A 20,789-nucleotide genomic window follows, 5' to 3' on the forward strand; every position below is an offset into this window, starting at 1 on the left:
CGACTCCTAGAGAAGGTCGTCTTACTGATCGGCGAAATCTTGAAACGCAGCCTGACCGACTGACGTGCGCCGGCAGTGGATGCAATGTCATCAGGAACCTTTGACATGAGAGAGGAGTGAGAAAAGCGATGATCAGGTAACAGCACGGTGACAGCTCCGAACAGCCTAACGCGTAATGACTCGGGTCCTCCTCGGACAGGATTTGATTAGTTAGATGGCCGATATTAGTGGTAAGTGGTACATGCTGTTCGGCCAAGACACTTTCAGCTGACTTGATGCGTTATGATGCGGCTTTTGTCTTCATGGCGGAAAACCCGTCAGGGGCAATGGAGGCTGCTAGTTGGTTGACGCCGTTCCGATCGGCCTTGGAGAGAAAAGTGGAGCCATAACTAGAGAAGGTCGATATGCTCGACAGACGAACGATGAAAGCGGCTAAGATAAGCTGGTAAAATTAGAGAGTTATGATGACCTCAAAGATCCTACTTCGGTACCTTAGCTCCTGCCGTGTCAACACGCAATGCATGAAGGAAACAGCGGAAGACAGTAATTCCCGCTACCTGTATGTAAGTGATGGTGTCCTAGTGTGCACAGCCACACAAGCTTTTCCTTCTGTCAATTCCTAAAAGTACTTCCTCTGACCTCAAGCTGCTTGTACGTTCCCTGTGACGTTTTTGTGAGTAAATCATGGGGTTCGCAGAGCTAGTAGCTGAACTGAATTAGGATCGTTCTGCCGCATTGAATTCACTCAAGGCTGTCAAGCTCTTCTGGAGCAACGTCGTCCGTGGCCCACATTCTCCAATTCAAGCGCGAGTCCCGCGAGCGCCTTCCACTCACAACATTACCATCTCTCGGCCAATTTCGTCACGTCCTTGCGAGGTTCCTAACCGCAGCCATGTCTGATAGAGCCGCATCAGATGAGGCACGATCACCTCCGTCATTACAAAATGATGCGGGATTGAAGAAACTTGCACCGTATTGGTACCCGTATACGACCATGGCAAAGGAGCGCTGGCTTGGGCGGGAGATCCTAGAAATCGTGTCGACAGAATTTAGGGATCGATCCATGGAGTACTATGTAGGTACATACAAGTTGATTGTTTTTCCTTCTCTAGAAGTCACTATTCATCGCGCAGCGGTACGCCCTTGAATCTGGCGTGACAACAATTAATGGCAAGGTCGCAAAACCAGACACAATCGTGAGGAATGGCGATCGTATAGAGTGAGCGCATACTTTCTACGTTGAATGCCTGCCTTTATTCATTTCATGCATAGAAATGTTGTGCACCGGCATGAGCCTCCAGTCACGTCTACACCCGTCAAAATTGTATTGCATGATAAGGAGCGCGACTTCTTGGTTATTGACAAACCTGGTAGCATAGTTCGTCCTTAGTAATTTCCCCAACATTGCAACTAATCTAGTGTCGTGACACAGCCAGTACACGCCTCTGGTCGGTACTACCGCCACAGCTTAGTGGAGATCCTTCGCAATGAATTTCGTTTCCCGAAAATTTACAGTGGGTCTCACATCTGCTCGAAATCAAGCTTACTGACTGTGTCATAGCGATTAATCGCCTGGATAGACTTACATCTGGCCTAATGATTGTACCCTTGAATGCTGATCTAGCGCGTTCGTTATCAGGTGAATTCGTCAATGGTCTAGTCCGCAAAGAATATGTTGCTCGCTGCAAAGGGGAGTTTCCCGCGTGAGTATTTTCGACTCTTTTTCATATAGTGTATTGAGGAATTGGGCACAGCGAGGAAATAATATGTGAAGAACCCCTCCTGACTGTCGATCGACAAATGGGTCTTAATATAGTACACCCAGAAGGAAAGGTACGTGCAGGCCTATGCTGCCAGTGGAGTTTTCGACGGTTTCCAGCCAGCAAAGACGATTTTCAACCGGCTCCATTACGATTCTGCCACCCATACGAGTGTACTCCGCTGTGAGACTTGCAGCTATATATTGTGTTTTTATGGATGCACTCATTCTTTCACCTTAGGTCGCCCCATGACAGGTCGATGTAGGGATCACACAATTGACGCGTCGGATGTTCCTGACCAACTTCGTTGTAGCACATCAGATACGAGTCCATCTACAATACCTTGGTCATCCAATAGCCAATGACCCCGTTTACTCTGAGGAACGAATATGGGTGAGGGTCTTCGTCTAGTCTCAAGAATGCTTTGTATAACCCTCACCCTTCATAGGGACCTCATCTTGGCAAAGGGGGTGTTGATGTTATTCCTTGCGAGCACCGTGCTGCACCAGCGCCACCACCGCATCTACTGAGTGATAATAGTCCGGAAGCTTTTAACTCGAAGCCCTCCGACAACACAGACTCCCTATTATTGCTTGCCTCGGAAGGGGGATGCGATGGAAAATCGAGAGCGAAATTGCTTCCCCGCGAAACTGGACACGATATTGGAATGGGATCACCTGTCCCATTGTCGTCTGAAACAGTGGGAATCATAACAAGGCTCCGGAGTATGAAGGTAGGCGATCCAAAGTATGAGCGGATATGGAACGTACTCATAGAAATTAGGATGAAGACGAGGATTGGAGTCGCTGGCGTGATGTCGTGTTTCGAGCGAAGGGCTCACTCGCACCAAAAGACATCCCTCGTGCGCCCCTTCCTCCACAGAACAAACGCAAAAAAGGAGGTCCTTCTCTCCCTCAAACTCCTCTGCCAGAAGACGTGTCATTGGCCCTACAGTTGACTCAAGGAGAAGCTCTAGCACAACTCTCGCAGATGGAGGCCCCTCCACCAGCTGTTGACCCAGCGACAGGAACACTGTATTGCTCGGAGTGCTACTTACCGTTGCATCCTGATCCGAAGCCAGAAAAGTTGTATATTTTCTTGCACGCCCTTAGATATACCACAAGCCTCGGGTGCTTTGAGACGGATATACCAGAGTGGGCAGCTGAAGGATGGAAGTGGAACCAGGCCTAGGTAGATATTACTCTCAGCGATCCTTTTTACATGACTCTATGGGGCGTGATATAACACCGGCGCGAGACAGTCAGGCGCTGCACAGATCGTTGACAAATTGACCAGATTCTTGTCTGTCTGATTCCTGACTCGTACAACACTGTCGAGCAAGTGACGCTGTACTGTCCCAGCACGGTGAACGATTTTCATTGGCTGACTGGTTTATCAAGCAAGTTGAATCAATCAACGACGCTGGTCGATTGTGGCTCAGCGTCACTAGATCTTAGAGGCCCCTCTTTAGATGGATATAAGTGTCTGATTGACGTGGCTTGTTCTTTGCACGTCGCACACTAGTCCTCTGTGCACCGTCTGCTCGTGCACATCTGCACTGATGAGTTTTTCGACCCACATCCTAGCGTAGATTGATTCAAACAGTTTCTGTCTCGGTTGTATTTACGTAAGCTGCATAAACCGCTTAAGCCTTGCTGCCCTTGCAGGTGACCGTGACACCCCGAGTCGTCATACTCTTTTTGAATATCTGGCTCTGAATAACTTTATGGACCGATGGTAAGTCGACATCCCTATGTACACCACAACTGAATCCTGATGCGGCCTCCTTAAGACACATCATGGCTATGTAACTCTCCCGTCAAACGAGACGGAAGATGTCAGCGAGGGCGTTGATCTCATTTTAGAATCCTTACTAGAAGACAAGAAGGGCGTCACGCTTGACACACCGCATGGAGGCTCTCTAATAGTTCATGAAGATGGTCATACCTATAACTATTCATACGGACCAAGTGGAATTCCAGGTCTAGTTCGCAATCGTTATGCTGTCGCGTGCGCTGCGTTTGCTGGTATTGGTGGTATTTCATTCGGGTACGACCAAGGCGTTATTGCAAATGTCCTCGTCATGAAAGACTTTCTGGCTCGATGGCCAATCGGTCCATGGGAGAAGGGATTAATGAGTATGCTAAGTCTCAGTCTCGTTTAGTATCCCCACTCATGTTGGAAATGGCAGCTGCTGTTCTCGAACTCGGTGCATTATTTGGTGCAATTGCTAGCGGAATTTTGGCAGACAAGTATTCTAGACGTCATTCGATTTTCTTCGCGTCCAGTAGGTCCCTTGTTGCACCCAGAAAACTGCCCTAATCACTCTGTCAGTTATTTTCTGCATCGGTTCAGGTCTGCAATGCGGTGCACAGTCATTGAACGATCTCATCATCGGGCGGGCGATCGGTGGCTTCGGAGTTGGGGCCCTGAGGTGATTTCGAAACTTGAATGTCCATTAATTAACTGAGGGGAGATAGCATGCTTGCACCGCTTTATATTGCCGAGATTAGTCCTCCAGAGCTTCGCGGCTCACTCATGGCGCTTGAGCAACTCGCTATCGTCCTCGGAGTTGTGTGTGGATTTTGGACAGGTTTCTTTACAAGGAATAGTTCGTGCTTCTGTCACGAATCTGAGCTGTTCTCATGTGTTGTGTCGCGTTCCTAGTGGCTGGATCTGCTTCATGGAGGATCCCACTAGCACTTCAGTTCCTCCCAGGTATCTCGCTTTGCCTTGGATGCTTTGTTCTACCGCCTTCCCCCCGACTGCTGGTGCTCCGTGATCGGATAGATGACGCACGGAAAAGTTTAGCCAAACTCCGTTTGCGTACCCCTGACGAAGCAAAGAAAGATCCGTTGATTCAGGTACTTTTTCTCCCCTTGGCGTCTATCCAGTAACTGACGCATCATAGCTTGAGTTATTGGAAATGCGAATCAACGTCGCTCTCATTCAACATGGGATGAATTCAAAAAACGGACTCTCACGCGAATCATGGACAACACTCTTTGGCCGCGAGTACGTTAGACGGACGCTTATTGGTGTTATGATCATGTTCTTTCAACGTGAGGACCATCTTTGTATATTGCATACGAGTCCGTGCCTGAACAGGGACCGTGCTGTAGAATGGAGCGGCATTAATGCACTTCTCTACTATGGTCCTACTCTGGTCGAAAGTATAGGGATGCGCGGGGACACCGTCACACTTCTCGTTTCAGGCGGGATCGGAATTGTTCAGTTTCTCGCAGTTATCCCGGCCATTATATTGCTCGACCGCTGGGGTGGGTTTTTGTCTATTCTGTAATGTTTAGTTCTCAGTGTGCTTCTCATAGGCCGCAAGCCCCTTCTCAAAGGTTCGTATGTTTATACTCGAGTTACCTTGTGACTCACTGCGGCAAAGGTGGCAGTGCGATTATGTCGGTATCACATTTCCTGATCGCAATCCTCGTGCGTCCTCTATTCACGACCAGCATCTTCTGAACCACACGAAATCCTTCTTGTATAGATCTACTTGTTTCAAGATGACTGGGGATCGAACACCATAGCTGCTTGGGTAGCAGTGTTGTAAGTTCCTTTACCCTCTTCTGTTCGCCTTATCCACGCGAGTGATCCGTAATCCCTAACAGTTGCACATACACGTTTACTGCAGCCTATGGCATGTCCCTCGGACCTATTGGTTGGGTTCTTCCCAGTGAGGTGTTCCCTCTTTCTATGCGAAGCAAGGGCGTTTCCGTATCAACGGCTTCTAACTGGATCAACAATTGTCCGTTCCGTTTTCTGTTTCCGTAACTCCACACTGACATAAGTCACATGATTTTTTTTTCTCCACTGACGCTTCCTCTCTTTCGCAGTCTTGATTGGCCTGATCACACCGCCACTCATGGAGATTTCTTCTGCGTATGTTTATCCTTCATATCCAGATATATCGGCAGTCATATAGAATGGTTTGTGGACCCTGCATTCTTTCACAGCGCGACCTTTATGATTTTTGCGTGTGCTTGTTTCGGGGCCTATCTGTGGTCTACTTACGTTGTGCCAGAGACGGCAGGCGTTTCTCTCGAAGAGATGGATGCGGTGTTTGGTTCTGAAGCAGGTCAGGAAGACTGCAAACGGAAATTCGAGGTATGAGACCGCTCTGCACTGATCTGATCATCGTCCTCTAATTTTATCCCAGCTGGAACGCGAACTCGGCTTGCATAGCTTGATTAAAAGTCTCGTCACTTCGGACGCGCTAGCCTAAGAATAGCTGCATTCAACAAGATGTGGTATCTAGTACGTATCTAAGTTTCCCATGCTATAATCTAGCTACGATGTATACAGTATAGCGCTCTAATACTCCGGATAGTTCCTGTCATTATACATGTTGATCAGAATACGAGCGGATTAGCGAGCGTTCCGACTGATAAATATAATTAAGATAACGAGCGTGTATCAGGGCGTGGTGAGGAGCGTGATGAGGAGCGCGTGGGTCGAATCAAGGTGGTGATGTGAATACTATTTAGTGCTTCGGAGTCACTAGTTGGATGTAGTACGCCGCCGTCCAGTGAGCGTGTCGTATGCGTCCGAGAAGAGCTTGAGCTTCCCGGAACGAATATCAGGCGGGTCCTCTGCCATATATTTGCGGCGGGAGTCGCGTTGCTGCGGCACGGGGAAGAAGTGCACCGAGTGATTCGCGTTCTGGTACAACATACGTGACTCAGACGCCGCAAACATCACGCGCTGGGGAGTTTGTGCCGCGTATGATTCAGGGGAAGGAAGGAACGACTTGAATCCCGTGGTCAGACACGTGGTAATTACACGAGAGCATCAGAGAACACTCACAGGTTTGCGTTCCACCCGCATCATGATAGGATCTGGGCGCATCTGTTCCGAATCGGTTGCCCTTTCTGGTTGGGATTGCCTCACCCAGGGCTTCTCCATCAGCTCGGGATGCAATTCTTCATCCTCATCCTCGTCATACACAGCTTCTGCCCAACAGATATCCAAGAAGCAGTCCTTTGGAGCGTGCAGAAGCTGTTCGTCTAGAGCGTTTAGACAGGTAACGTCAAAGTCTACTTCGCGTAACGAGCTGTCAAAAATCCATATAGGGTGCGATGGTTCAAATCCTGGGGTCACCGGGACAGGATCGGCGACAGTAGGACTCGAGAGATCCGAGGTAAGTGCAGGGCTTGGCGGCTCGTGTGAAGTATATACGAGAGCTTTCAAAGCGTGCATAGGCGGACTCGGCGGGTGGAAGGAATCGATAGGCGTCGGTGAGCGTGGGGGGTCAGGGTGATCGTAGCGGTAATCTGGGAATAGGCATGCGAAGCGAGTATTGTGGATTGGCGAATGTGGTCCTCTGAACGCCTCCGAACTCGCTCGGGGGCGAGCAAAGGACTCTCCGGTGGGAGAGTAGAACGGGGAGAGCTGTGTTATATACTTGGTCAGAAGCCATGGTGAGAGGTAATGTCGGTACTTACGGGGGAGTCAAGGCATGAATCGTCAATGCTTGTCCTGATAGATGTTGGGAACGATATCTGGGCGACTCTCGCGAAACGGTCACGAGGAGTGCACCTGTCAACGGTCAACGTCGTACACCTCAAGTTCATCGGAAAGAGAATTTGCAAAAGAATGAAGGGGATTCAACAGAAAATATCACAGCAAGCTCAGACCACCAACACCTCGGGAGGAGAAAATATTAGGTCTCGTCACGAAGCGCCTATCGCTATCTTTATCCAAAGCAAAGTACCCCAACGTGAAGGCGTGAACCAACCTTATATGAAAATGAAACGTAACGAATTGCGTACTACATACCCTTCTCTGTCGAGAAGCAGTAATTGAACTGACAGAAGCCGTTGGGCCGCCGGTATTAGGATCAGGGAATCATGGGAAGTCCACACGATGTGATATGATCAGGTTGATCGCTGGAGGTCATAAACGGCGACTCAGAACGAGCAGACCTCTGCAGCGGAACGAGTGAGACCGCCTACGTAGGCGCCAAAATGAATTGTTTTCCCTTCAAGGACATATATGGGCCATGAGGCAACGATTGCCGGTACTAAGGGTCCTCGAGTGGAGGTTGATCCCAACGACCCTTGATGAAAATGAATGGCAATCAATCACGCTATGGACTCGGGTTAGTGGATCATAATGGAGGTCGACAGCTGATTGGACCATGCCTTGGACGTCATCCCTCCGTGCGTACCTCGACGAAAAAATTTGTCGCTGGGCGTCGGAATGCCGTAGTACTCAAGCACGTTACCCACTGTTACACACTGCGAAGCAAAACCTTCCAGAGATTTTCTGGCAGTGACGATCCATATCAGACGCGGCTGTCGGCCGCGGCAATAATATAATTGGTTGGAAGGCAGGAATATGATGTGACGCATCGGAGGGTGTCGCTGAGCATGAATGGTCAGTATGAATGGACAGCCCCAGCGTCAAATGCACGGGCCCGACAAACGGAACTCGGGAGTTCGCACTTCGACATTCCATGGAAACGATGTGTCCCTGGCAGCCGGCAGTCTATGGAACGTTAGCAGTGAGTTAGCAGTGTTTCAGAGTATAATACCATCTCCGGATCGATGGAACATGTGAACCTTGCAAAAAGATCCGTTCTTCGGAATCGGCCATCCACAGGCAAATCATCCGTTCCCCGTCGTCCAGAGACAAATCAATTCAAGTTATGTACATAGTACACTACGATTGCACAGGGTTGCACAAGAAACGCTGCGATTACTCCGATATATTGCTACTGCACAAATAAACACAGCTGAAAAGACAAACAAACGTATGTAAGTAGGTCGCGAAAACGATGTGTAGTCTCCCGAGGGAGAAAATGAGCTACGGTAGCGGTATGAGCGTGAGTGAAAAAGAGAAATTAGCCACATCGTCTCAGGTCGGGATCGGTATGGGGCGCGATATGTGAGGGGTACAGTCCACGTTGACGGGGTTAATGACAGGCATAAGTGAAGCAAAGCAACGAGCGTGGGATGTGCGAGAAACACAGTTGGACAAAGAGGAGCGAATCAAGTGAGAACATCGAATGAAAAGAAAGTGAAAGATAAAGTGGACACAAAAAAGGTGAATAAGGTAACACTGACAATGGACAGAATGAGGAAGACAAGTGAATAAAAAACACCACAACCAATAGCCCAATGGGTCCCCCCTCGCGAGGACATCCGAGGCCATCCTTCTCATCCACTCGTGGTTGGCGACTTTTGAGAGAGCGGGCGCAAAACACGGGGTATACGGGACACATCCACAGCACAAAGCACATCTCACTCCTTGGGCGATCCAGATTTAAATGGATGCTTCCATCTCCTCTGGCCCAGATATAATGACATTGGCATTGTTCCCTTCGTCCTCAGGAGCCGCAAATCCGGAAGGTTCGACGAGCTCGATAGCGCTTATGGGCTCTGCGCTTGCCGGCCCATTTCCACTAGCGCTCCGCCTGACTGAAGAGCCACCTTGGGGACCCGATCGCGGCGGGTTGGCACATCGGTCCTTGCCATGCGCGATGCGTAGGTTCGCGTAATCTGCCTTGATCTTAATACTATCAATGGCCTTGATAGCGTTAGAGATATTGGTGAAATTGACGAAGGCGCAGTTCCTGCAAATAATAAAGTCAGAAATCACCATCAGCCGCCAGCCAAAATGAACGCACTTCTCCCGAAGGAAATTGACCAGCTCGATATCTCCAAACTCCCCGAAGTCCCTCTTGAGCTTCTCCTCGTTGAACGATTCAAAGTCCTCAATGCTGCCCACATATACGTTTCTCGTGGCTCCTGAGTGCACAGCGAGCGCGAGGCTAGGCGGCAGTGGACCGGAATTTTTGCCCCAGCCAATTTTGAGCCGACGGTTATTCAAGGTGAGGCCTTGGTAGGATGCCACTTGGTAGAACGTGAACGCCGCCGCCGGGTCGACAAAGGTGACGAACTACCATCACCCAAGTATATCAGCAAATACACCTAACTCATGCTAGGAAAAAAAGAGCTCACAGCAATGTGCTTGTCCTGCATGTACCTTACACTCTGCAACACACCACCGCGGATCGCGTTGCACAGATCCTCTGCTGTCGTTTCGGGATGAATGTTGCCCAAGTACACCGTGCGATTGAGGCTTTGGCCGCCTGTCATGTCAGTTGCAAAGGGGTATGGCGTAAATGGCGAGCCGAAGGGGTTCGGACCCGGAGCAGGGCTGAGATTGGCAGAGTGAGCGACGAGAGATTGCGCGGCAGCAGCCTGGGCAGCTTGTGCAGCAGCTTGCTGAGACTTTGGAATGTACGCGCAACGATCCTTGCCATAGTTGACGCGTTTTCCAGCCCAAGCTGGCTCAGTAGGGAGCGTGTTAACCACCTGAATGACCGTATATTGACACCAGAATGCGGTGAAAAATTCAAATAACACACACCTTGGTAGCAACCGAGATACTCAAGAAATGTACGAACCCAATGTTCTTGTCGCGGACAATTTTGACCTGATCAATCAACCCGAACCGGCTGAGATCGTCCCGTAATTGCTCTTCTGTCGTGTTCTCATCCAGGCCACCGAGGTATACGTTCCGGCTTGCGTTGCTTTGGCTGATCGCAAGGCTCACTTGTGCGCTGACAGGAGACGGCTTCCCCCACCCGATCTTGAGTTCCTGACCGTGGAGGGAGAGCTTTTTGATGGTGGCGTCGGCGTGGAACGCTGCAGCGGTTGCACCGTCCAGGAAGGACAGGAAGACACATGATTTTTCAGGAAGAACACGAATAGATTCGAGGGGACCAAAGTGCACGAGATTAAGTAACTCATCAACCGAGGCTGTGGCGGGGAGGTTGCCGACGTAAACAGTGCGACCAGTGGCATTGGTCGTTGCAGAAAGGGCAGCAGAAATAGCGGCAGGCGAGTAAGCACCTGGGGTTGGGGGAATGTTGACATTTAAAGAAGGTAATCGGGATTGCTGCACATGGTACAATATATGAGATTAGCAATGGGACCAATATCCGTGTCAAGAATGATGGGATGTACCTGGCCATAGTTACCAGCTTGCGCACCGTAGGGAAAGGCGCCTAGCATGTTCATTCCGGGTAAACCCATGCCAAGCATGTTGTACCCAAATCCTGCATATGGGCCCATACCGTTCGGCTGGGGTGAGTGCTGCTGTTGTTGTTGGGCAAACGCAGTTGGATGTGCGGGGCTCATTTGAGGGTTCATGCCCGCACCATTAACAGCAGTGTTAATCGTAAGATTCGGAGTAGAGTAAAGCGGGTTTGAGAAGGCAGGAGATGCAGGTTGGAAAGGCTGGTTGATCTGGGCATGTGGACCGTAACCATAGTTGGCAAAAACATCGCGAGTGGCAGTACTAGGTGTCGCAGCGGAAGTATTGGAGCCATTAAATGTGGGGGACCAACGGGCCTTTTTAGCATCAGGGCCGCCAACGGACTCCATAGACCTCTGTTTTGGACGTCAACCGTGGTATGATGAGATAGTAAAAAGGACAAACCTTCATCATGTCGAGATCAAAACCGTAAGAATGGTAGTGAGTTGCGAAAGCTGTGTGGGAGTCGTCCATAGTTGCGGGTATGGTGTAGGGATATGAAATGGATGGAGAAGGAGGGCAACGGCGGAAAATATGTAGATATAATAAAAAAACAGAGGAACAAGTTAGAAAAGGTCTTGCAAGGTATAATGAGTGACAGGAGGTAGGGAGCGTGGGTAGGGCAGAAAATGCAACAAGTACTAGTGCTGTGTGGTTGTACTCTTAGTACTCGTAGCCTGCCCTGTGCAAAATGAGATTGACTGAGAATAAAAAACACGCACAAAAAGACGGAGAAGAGTGCGAGCTGTATAGATAAACGACGCTAGCTCGGAGCCTAGCTAGACAAAGTCAAGACAATAAAAGTCAAGACAGATCGTCTCTTTAATTCACTGTCCCAGCGAAATAATAAACAAAGATCGCAGGAACGTGGGTGACGACGAGCACGACGACGACGACAGCGACGACAGCAGACGCGGCACCAAACGTGAATAAGACGAAAGAGAGAAAAAAAAAGACAGCCAACGACGTCAAAGTGAACGATCCTACCGACCAAACTGGTTTTCACATCCATATCACACTTTCCCACATACATAACGCACGGACCCCAAGGTTGCGTTTCATGTTCATCATGACGGAACGTGCAGATCGCCTGTGAAGGAGGTCTCAGGCTAGAATCAGTTCGTCTTCTGATTGTTGACATGAAATAAAATGTTTTAAAGCGTGTCTAGGTCTCTGCGAGGCGCGGACGCTCAGCGCTCAGTCGCTAAATCATATCGCTGGTAAAACTGAAATTATTGGTGGCAACCGTTTGGTAATTGATACACGGCCCTGCACCCGAAAGGCAGTTGGCGCCTCGAGTACTCCTTAATGACGATGCGAATGGGATTGCTACTCGCAGGCAGTGAGCGGCAACAACTATATGTCAGGCAGGATGCCTGTTGAAAACGGCGGAAGGTTTACTGAGAAAAGTAAGCAGATATACTCTCTTATGCTGGAGATGCAGCAGGTAGGTACACTGTGCATCCTTTGTATCGTCATGTAATGCTTTTGCATAGAAATCGATGAAAACTCTCAGACTTGGTGTCCACTGGGACACCATTCAGCTGCTCTGCCAACAGATTCTTGTGGAAGGGTTCCTCAGCCTGAGACTCTTCAAAAGCTCGAAAGACGAGATTCTGCGATGTGGAATTAGCTCAGTCTTTGTCCCTCACGGAGTCGGACATTTGCTTGGGATGGACGTGCACGATGTCCAAGTAAACCAGTAGACAACACGACTATTCCACAAGACAATGTCGGCCACCCCGGTTTGTACACCTATATGCGGTTCCAGTTGCCTCTCGCAGAGGGCAGGGTGTGGTAAGTCTAGACCTTACGTGGATTATTCACTCGCTTACTTCGATAGACTGTTGAGCTGGAGGTCTGCTTCCACAAACATCGAAAGAAAATCGCTATCATTGAATTAATCCTGAATGTCCAACAGGAGGTGTTACTGGAATTCCGTGCAGTTTATCTCATTAGATCACTGATGACTAGATTTTGTTGAACTCCGATTCACTGCAAGATTCTCGGCGACCTCAATAAGTAATTGCGGACGGTAAACTAGTCCCATCACATTTCTTGGACTGCAAGATCACTCGATAATGATATCGAGGTCGGCATCCCACTCCGATACTCGACCTTTGAGTTATGTTCGATAAGAAAATACACTTTTTTGCCACACACTCGGGATTCACTCAGGGTCCACAGTTCCGAATCGTGCTTCTTCGATCCACCTATAAGGAAGATGGCTTCGAGTCGTTCATCCACTATGGTACTGGGTTTATGAACGGGTCCGACTCCCAAGATTTCCTCCGCACAGGCGACCACTCTGTCCGTGGCCAGGACTTCGCAGATGCCACGAACAAGCCTGCATTCTTAGCATGGCCCACAATATGCATCTCCGTCACTCAGGCTGTATCAATGTAAGTTCATGTGTTTACGGTTTTCATATTCTGAATTGTTCATCCGCCGAACCTCAAGCTTCAAGTCCCGGCTAAATTCTCGCCGTAGAGCTCTACCAGGCGCAACCATTCTGCCAACTGATTAGCAGAACGTCCGAGTCCTGCCCACAACACGATTTTCAGGGTATAAAAGCAAGCCGTCTTCAACGTCCCCCCATCTCAGAAAGATTCTCATTGGGAGATCTCGTATAATCTCGTATAATTAATGCGTTTCCCCTTCCTCGTCATTGTTGCCGCTTTGACAGCATCTATTTCTGTCACTGCATGCCAGCGAACAGGCGTGTAGTGCCAAAGGAACAGTGACTGCTGCAGCAAGAAGTGCAATAATAAGAATATTTGTGAGTAGTGGTTTGCTTTGGATCACCGCGACCCCTTGTGCCTTGTAATACATCTTTTCACCGGTACTAAATTCTGCAACGTAAACCAGTCCTATGAGCTGGCAGCCTGAGTTGGACATCGGGACAGTGAGTCATATTTCTGCTTTCGCATTGGTGCTGTGGTTGATGGCGCAATGCATAGCTTTCGGAGTCTCGGCTACTGCTTGGGCAATAGAAGATAGAGGAACATCTCAAACACTCAATATGATATTGACTAGGAAATATGATGCAATTATGAGTGATTTTGGTCTTGATTGAACATTTGAAATGGCGCAGACATAATGATTCATGTTAGCAGAAAGATTTGCGGTTGGGTGAGAGCAACTATTTGCTGTGGTCACTCATTCACCTTGACAAATTGACAAGGCATCAAATCGGATACCTTCCTGTGTCGGTCTCGTTTAACTGTGGCTTGCCTGATTTCGTTCTGTCGACATTAGTGGCTACCTTATTTGTTCGCACACTGCACAAATGCACCTTTACCCTGTCTTCAGCGTTGTCAAAGTTTACCTGGCAGAAAAAATATGCCTTGCACGTTTCCTTGCCAACCAGTTTGTCCACCTTCTTTGATTAGTATGTGGTCTATAACTCACCCTTTCAAATCAGGAAATGCTAATTCCTGCAGTATCCAGAAGGGACTGGTCTCCCCTATCTACAGACTACCGGTAGATGAACGATATAGCGGGGAGCTCTGGTGCCGATCCTCCGATGAAGTGCCAAGGGTCCTGGCGCAGTAGCTGGAGTCCTGGTCGTAGTAGGTAGTGTTGTAGTCCATCCTCGATATGTAGAGCCACCATAACCGCCTCCACCTTAGAGCCTGTTTGGCTTGGGTTTCCCCTCGCAGTCCGTGCCCGTTCCAACGAACCTGTACGACCATTCTAGTGAAGCAGCGGCTCCAATATGCCACTGAAAGTGCTCAAACTCTTCGAGGTAAAGCATGAGCACAGAGGCATTCTCGCTTGAGTGACCTTGGAAGAACTGAGGATGCAAATCGAGGAGAGAAGCATGGAGAAGCTTGACTCAGGAACTCGCTGCATGAAGTCAATCCTTTGGAGCAGCAAGCACCAGCGTCGTAGTGCGAGCATTCGTCCGGTTCGATGTTTATCAGTCGATCTCGTCTAGCTCGGTGCTGTGATGTCCTGTAGAATCAGAAGACATGGAATTGAGAGCGAACAGACGTGATATTTCCTTCGCCTTCATTCCATCTTTCATCGCTACTCATCAAATTTTGTAGAAACCTTGCCGCTTTGCGTAGATGCCAGTGACTGTTCGGAAACAAAGTCTAGCAGCGGTCCAACGTAATAGTAAAATAATTTGACTGACGACTCCCGAGGGTTTACATAGCTCGTTGATCTCTCTTATCATTTCGGCCCCGTATGCATGTGCATTCTTGATGAAATTACATAAAGCCACTCTACGGCGAATGCAATCATTGATGGGTGTATGTAGTAGTAGCTGCTCGAGCTCTTTATTGCCGATAGCGTAGCTCGTAAGTGTACTACATAAGTAATAGCTAACATATCAAAATTCATCGCATCATCATTTTGGAGTTTCAGAAAGCCGCTGATCGTGACAGGAAGTGACAGCTCATTTCTCTCCCAGGCCTGCAGTACTTGTATCTCAAGCGTAACTTCTTCTCTCATTATATTTCTCTCATGTCGTCTTCCCAGCTCCTCAATTCGCTCCCGTCCGTGCTAGACTCCCAATGGTCACAAGCTAACGAAGCCCTCATATTGGAACCATTTACTTATATTACCTCCAACGCTGGCAAGGAAATCCGCACACTGCTCCTCGAAGCTTTCAACTCCTGGCTTGCAGTTCCGAGCGACCAGCTCAAAGTAATCGAACATGTAATTCAAATGCTGCACAATGCAAGCTTGATGATCGATGACATAGAGGACGACTCGCAGCTGCGAAGGGGGCAGCCTGTGACCCACAAGATATACGGCATCCCCCAAACCATTAACACCGCTAACTATGTATATTTCTCGGCATATAAGGAGCTCTCCAAGCTTCGGCACCTTGGCGTAAACGGGGAGGAGGCGAGTGTCGTGGGCGTTAGGGAATTGGATTTGATAGTTACGGACGAGCTTTTAAATTTGCATCGAGGGCAGGGATTAGAAATCTTTTGGCGCGATTCGTTGCGATGTCCGACGGAGGAAGACTACATTTCTATGGTAAACAGCAGTACGTCCGCGCCCCTTGAGCACGTTAGACACTAACTTTTGTGGCACAGAGACGGGTGGTCTCTTTAGGATGGCTATCAAGTTGATGATGGCGCTCGCAACGAAGAACCTTCATACGTGAGTCTTCCCACTTGAGGATGTGCCGTGAATCGCTGCTCATGGAATCCTCAGCGATTTCGTACCTCTGGTGAATATATTTGGAGTGTATTTCCAGATACGGGATGACTACATGAATTTGCAAAGCACAGAGGTGAGCCTGCCATTCGCTTGCGCTTGTGCCCCGCCTGTCTATCAACCATCATCTGGTCATGATGCACCGTAGACTATTCGTCGTCCATGCATAGCGCATGATTTTTGCCAGAAGCAAAAGCTCAACGTATTTTCCAGTACAGCGACAATAAGGGTTTCGCAGAAGACCTCACAGAGGGAAAATTCTCCTTCCCAATCGTCCACGGAATACGTGCGGAAGAAGACAATCGATTACTGATGAGTGCGTGATAATACACACCTAGTGGGTGCATAAATTTATTAGTTGTTGTCATACAGGCGTGCTACAAAAACGTCCTACTACACCGACTCTAAAGCATCATGCCATCGACCATCTCCGCACAAAGACGAAGTCGTTTGACTACACGCTCGCGGTGATGAGCAGCTTGGAGCGACAGGTCTGTTTGGCTTGTGCCTGCACACTCCCCGCTGATTTTTACACTTGATGATCCAGATCCGGCAGGAAATCGCACGCCTTGGCGGGAATCCCCAGCTTGAGAAGATATTGGATGCCCTACATGTAGCGCATGATTTTGGTGGGTGTGCAGATGAAGGGTTTGCAGCGTAAGTCAAGAGTGAAACTTGAATCGTGACCACGTCGACGAGGTGGAGTTTCGACGTAGCCACTTTGTACATGATTGCGCGTTGAATCGTTTTGCTGTTAGCATCTGTCTTCGTTTCCGATGCTTAACTCACCATCTATATGGGGGTACCAACGAACAAATAGGAACAGGCTTTCAGTCCAATTTGAGTCCGCGTCAAGTCCGCGTCGGTCAAATCATCGACACGATCCCCTCTGAGAATTCACTGTACCTAAAACACGTGCTGAGTAACAATCCCAGTCTTTACTAGGTGGTGTTACATGGAGCTAGTGCGCACGTGCGTTTCAATTCTCCCTTGCTCAGGCTACTTATAGCGATTTTATACTATACCTGACAGCCTCAAGTGACTGTAAGCGGTCACTAAAAACTCGAAAATTAGTATGCAACTGTAAGATTGAACATTGTACATTGATGCAAGAAAGCTACATCAGTAAAACGACCGGTTGCTTTTCTCACTTAATTTGTCACTTAATTACGTGAAAAGGAGCATTAAGTCATTTGAGTGAAAAAGTGCGAGTCACATAATTAAGCCCACTCAATCTCTGAATTTTCGCTTTTTGTACACTTAATTCACTTAAAAAAACCAGAAAAAGCGGAAAAAGCATGTCATGAAAAGGGGTAGTATTACACATGAAAAGCTAATTAAGGAGACTCCCAAAAAGGGGACTTGCAGGGACAAAAGAGTGATAGTGACTCGGATATTCATGTAGATACTGTTAAGGTCGTGCTCAAGGGAGAGGTTACTCAAAGGGCTTCGGCTTCAGCTCGTGCGCTGCACCCCTTACCCGAGTACATGCCCTTTAATTTCCGGGGGACAGAGGGGAAGTCCAACAGAAGTCCAGAGAGTTCTGGAGGACTTAGTGTCAGTGGAGTTCGGCGGAACTCCGGAAGGTTTATACTGGGACGGAGTAAGGCTACTATGGAAGTCCGGAGTAGAAACTGAACAGAGGTTAGACTACCCTAAGGTAGAGCCGGAGAAGTAGTCCTAAGGTTTAACCCCTAAGACTCGGAGGTGGACAAGAGATGAGACTCAAGTCCAGAGATTGCAGGAATGAGCAGAACTAAGATGATATTCAAACTGAGGAGTTCCGGAGTATTACAGGGGTTTATATACTGTAGGTATTATGTAGGTAAATCAGTCAGCAAAGGTAAGGGCTATGTACGAAGCATGTGGAAAGTCTATTACTAAGTATAATGGATCAAAGCAGTGAAGTCGGAAATGAAGTAAGAATGGACGGATCAGTAAGCATAGTGGAATAGGACATAACCGGTAACTGGAGCAATAGTTAATCTAAAAGGAGTTAGGGGTGAGTGCGGAGATGAAGGCGGAGTGCCGGGCAGAATAGTAAGACAGAGGAACGGACTTCAATGAAGTAGATCCGGAATTCCGGATCCGGAGGTACGGGATATGACAGATACAATGAAAACAAATCCTGTAGTAGTCATGGATGTCAGTACTAGTAGGATGAAACCTAAATAACAAAAACTTATGTGGCTTGCTGTCAGCAACAGGAGACTGAGGGCGTTCTAACGCATCCAGAATCAAGGGAAACAGCGCAGATATGGGTGAGATATGGTCAAAAGTATGATAAAGGAGGGGAGAACACATTGCAGGTGTACTGCACAGCAAGCGCGATGTGCAGTAGGGTAAGCATGGTATTGAAATGACGAGGCAAATGAGGGCTTTCTAATGTATCCGGAATTGAGGGAAACAGCACAGATACGGGTGAGATACGAGCTAAATATGACTCTGATAAGGTTGCAAGGAGGGGAAGATGAAATACGCACTGTGAGAGGAGAACTGCACTGATTGTGTCAAGTAAGGGCTTGAAATGATGCTGACGAATGGGGCTTTTGAATGCTAGAAAATGGTAGACATGGCTGAAGAGATGAGGTTATGAGTCACAAAGGATGATACTTTTGCTGGGGTGAGAAGGAATGGGTTTGAAAGTTGAAAAACTTGTAAGTCCCAAAAAAGTATCAACTTGCACACACTAATCGGACTTTCAAGTTGTTACATAGAACATTGAACTTGTTCATTTTCGGCACCGCATCCTCCCCAACTGCTGCATCTGTTGCCACTGGCACTTCGATGTGGTACATATCAGACTAATTGCTGTCAATCGTGTCAGCGATCAATGATTTACACAGCATGTAAATTACTTACAGGATTTTGAGGGCCCATCTGCAAAGTTTTGATGGCATTAAGATGTATATGTGAGTCAATAGTGTTTTAGTTTCGAGTTCAAGATACTTACTCGATAATCGGTGTCTACTGGCAGTTTCTTTTTTTGGACAATATAGGTGACTCTTACTAGTACAACAGTATATATGACTCTTAGTAGTACTACTTATTGTGCTGAATTCACTTTTTTTAATTATCTAACTTGCGAGTTTGAGATGCACTGAATTTGCTTTTTCAAAAGTGTACTAAGTTGAAAAAGCAATGTTTTTAGCTACTTTGCTAAAAATTAAGTAACATAAGCGGGAAAAGCAACCAGTTGTTTTACTGATGTAGAATCACTGCATATACATACACTATTACACACTTGACCTATTATACTTGAAGACTGTCAAGTATAGTATATTTGAAGTCAATATATCATACTACACATAATTTGGACCATAGGAGGTTTGGTGTAGTGCAGTATGACATGTTTTTATGTTTCTTTATATGTTTTTGCAATTCTTCCCATGCAGTTCCTATGTTATATTGCTTCTATAACACTTATCTCATGGCCCTACATCCTGCGCCTATATTTCTAGTATTTCATCAGTGTCCCTCACATATTATAACTGTCTGATTATAATATATCATGTTTGATCTGTGCAGAAGAGCTTATCAGTGAAAATGGGAGATATACAGTATATATCCTTAATCTGCAGTATCTACAACTTATCCTGGCTGAGGAAAGACATGATAGACATGCTACTACAGATAGATAACTGGTCTGGATGATTTACAAGGATATAAGTATCACAAAATGCGAAAATCATCTGTGGTGTACCAGGGGGAGACATTAGCCTGTATAGAAGGTTCCTGTTAGTCCAGTGGTGTGGTTAACTGATCAATATACTCTAGATATACATAGTAATAAGCCCCCTACATTTTCTGAGGGCCAAAGTCCCAGAGAAAAAATTCCCAGGGGAGTGTATCAGCTGGAGGAGGTAGTGATGTGCACGGCCTGGCTTTGAGCCACAGGCCGGCCAAAGCCAGCCCTAATTAGGCCGAGCCAAGCCAGGCCCCAGTCATGGCCTGACCACGGCTTAGGGCTCGGCTTGGGTAATTGAAAAGCCGGAGCTGGCGGCTTGAGCCGTGGCTTTCACTCAAGTGGTGCGCTCACATCTGAGATGATGAGCACAATTATTAACTTATCACTCTGACCCCAATGTTACCAATTGTCTTTTTGAATCTTTGTCCCTCTGAGTCGCATCTCTTTACATAAGTACTGCACTCAGTCACTTTGACTCTTCTCTGGATCATGATTATTGATGTGTGGGTCCGCATGGGGCTGCTGGCGTCAAATGTACTGTTTAACCTCGGTCTGCTCATACAGCTCACTCAAGGACGTTCACCAAGAATGGTAACAGCTCTTTTGTGAGCTCTGGTACAGATGGATTTTTTGCCAACGGAAGGTAAGAGCAATCACTTTTATCAGTACATGGAGTGCAAATGCATTACACCAACAGCTCACTTACATTCATTGGGACCAACTTGTACTGGCTGCCGATGTTGGAATCGATCTGGAGAGTGGTAACAAAGGAGTGGACAGATGCAATATCGAGAACTCTCAGCCGATGTCATAATTGATCCTGCTCATTCTCAGATGGTCGGATTCCAACAGATACACCATTTTCTGCCATCACAATCTTGATAGTACCATTGAGATAAAAGCTACAATAGTACATCGCTATCCTACTCACAAATCCTCAATTCTAATGGTTGGAACCATACTTTCAGATAGTGATGATGAGCCTTGACTAGTGCGTCCAGTATGCAAAGTCAAGCCCTCTGCTGCACTCCTTGAGCATTCTGAGCAGGCGGCTCTCCCATTTCAAACCAAAGCCATCAACACATTTCGTGCAGCAGAAGCTGCAA

The 20,789-nt window shown here is 47.7% G+C and overlaps 8 protein-coding genes across 8 annotated transcripts; 5 read left to right on the forward strand and 3 right to left on the reverse strand.

The window, feature by feature from the left end:
- The first annotated feature begins 595 nt into the window (after positions 1-595).
- Positions 596-3,167, forward strand: EDB91DRAFT_1139413 (pseudouridine synthase). The gene is made up of 12 exons (XM_041318923.1): positions 596-673; positions 721-1,075; positions 1,134-1,219; positions 1,273-1,378; positions 1,433-1,514; positions 1,562-1,703; positions 1,755-1,833; positions 1,880-1,943; positions 2,001-2,021; positions 2,074-2,153; positions 2,209-2,493; positions 2,544-3,167. The coding sequence occupies exons 2-12, from the start codon at positions 893-895 to the stop codon at positions 2,949-2,951; spliced, it is 1,536 nt and encodes a 511-aa protein (XP_041176112.1). The 5' UTR covers positions 596-673; positions 721-892; the 3' UTR covers positions 2,952-3,167.
- Positions 3,168-3,225: 58 nt separating this feature from the next.
- On the forward strand, positions 3,226-6,135 carry EDB91DRAFT_470923 (general substrate transporter). Its single transcript, XM_041327367.1, has 15 exons — positions 3,226-3,497; positions 3,553-3,898; positions 3,952-4,047; positions 4,095-4,194; positions 4,241-4,371; positions 4,428-4,624; positions 4,672-4,822; positions 4,883-5,038; positions 5,090-5,110; positions 5,158-5,204; positions 5,263-5,321; positions 5,384-5,520; positions 5,609-5,654; positions 5,729-5,879; positions 5,932-6,135. Exons 1-15 carry the CDS (start codon positions 3,495-3,497, stop codon positions 5,995-5,997), a joined length of 1,707 nt encoding a protein of 568 aa, XP_041176113.1. The 5' UTR covers positions 3,226-3,494; the 3' UTR covers positions 5,998-6,135.
- A 137-nt stretch (positions 6,136-6,272) lies between these two features.
- EDB91DRAFT_1249511 (uncharacterized protein) lies at positions 6,273-7,345 on the reverse strand (the record flags this gene model as incomplete). The annotated part of the gene is made up of 3 exons (XM_041323102.1): positions 6,273-6,521; positions 6,579-7,163; positions 7,217-7,345. 3 exons carry the CDS (start codon positions 7,343-7,345, stop codon positions 6,273-6,275), a joined length of 963 nt encoding a protein of 320 aa, XP_041176114.1.
- A 1,487-nt stretch (positions 7,346-8,832) lies between these two features.
- On the reverse strand, positions 8,833-11,441 carry EDB91DRAFT_471030 (uncharacterized protein). The gene is made up of 6 exons (XM_041327368.1): positions 11,223-11,441; positions 10,748-11,173; positions 10,149-10,679; positions 9,737-10,093; positions 9,403-9,674; positions 8,833-9,348 (listed from the first exon to the last, which is right to left on the reverse strand). The coding sequence occupies exons 1-6, from the start codon at positions 11,289-11,291 to the stop codon at positions 9,039-9,041; spliced, it is 1,965 nt and encodes a 654-aa protein (XP_041176115.1). The 5' UTR covers positions 11,292-11,441; the 3' UTR covers positions 8,833-9,038.
- Positions 11,442-12,008: 567 nt separating this feature from the next.
- EDB91DRAFT_471062 (peptidase M24, structural domain-containing protein) lies at positions 12,009-12,734 on the forward strand. Its single transcript, XM_041327369.1, has 4 exons — positions 12,009-12,037; positions 12,100-12,264; positions 12,314-12,614; positions 12,661-12,734. Exons 2-3 carry the CDS (start codon positions 12,178-12,180, stop codon positions 12,521-12,523), a joined length of 297 nt encoding a protein of 98 aa, XP_041176116.1. The 5' UTR covers positions 12,009-12,037; positions 12,100-12,177; the 3' UTR covers positions 12,524-12,614; positions 12,661-12,734.
- A 23-nt stretch (positions 12,735-12,757) lies between these two features.
- Positions 12,758-13,402, forward strand: EDB91DRAFT_471105 (uncharacterized protein). Its single transcript, XM_041327370.1, has 2 exons — positions 12,758-13,219; positions 13,278-13,402. Exons 1-2 carry the CDS (start codon positions 12,945-12,947, stop codon positions 13,342-13,344), a joined length of 342 nt encoding a protein of 113 aa, XP_041176117.1. The 5' UTR covers positions 12,758-12,944; the 3' UTR covers positions 13,345-13,402.
- A 1,762-nt stretch (positions 13,403-15,164) lies between these two features.
- Positions 15,165-16,832, forward strand: EDB91DRAFT_1224126 (isoprenoid synthase domain-containing protein). Its single transcript, XM_041320948.1, has 6 exons — positions 15,165-15,822; positions 15,872-15,938; positions 15,993-16,071; positions 16,209-16,311; positions 16,368-16,486; positions 16,543-16,832. The coding sequence occupies exons 1-6, from the start codon at positions 15,291-15,293 to the stop codon at positions 16,654-16,656; spliced, it is 1,014 nt and encodes a 337-aa protein (XP_041176118.1). The 5' UTR covers positions 15,165-15,290; the 3' UTR covers positions 16,657-16,832.
- Positions 16,833-18,267: 1,435 nt separating this feature from the next.
- EDB91DRAFT_1082942 (uncharacterized protein) lies at positions 18,268-19,317 on the reverse strand (the record flags this gene model as incomplete). Its single annotated transcript, XM_041315560.1, has 7 exons — positions 18,268-18,377; positions 18,479-18,551; positions 18,686-18,799; positions 18,858-18,875; positions 18,949-19,004; positions 19,240-19,260; positions 19,299-19,317. The coding sequence occupies 7 exons, from the start codon at positions 19,315-19,317 to the stop codon at positions 18,268-18,270; spliced, it is 411 nt and encodes a 136-aa protein (XP_041176119.1).
- Between the last annotated feature and the right edge of the window lie 1,472 nt (positions 19,318-20,789).

The sequence above is a fragment of the Suillus paluster genome (assembly GCF_016628075.1).
Source record: "Suillus paluster strain FC165 chromosome Unknown EDB91scaffold_34, whole genome shotgun sequence".
NCBI lineage: Eukaryota > Fungi > Basidiomycota > Agaricomycetes > Boletales > Suillaceae > Suillus > Suillus paluster.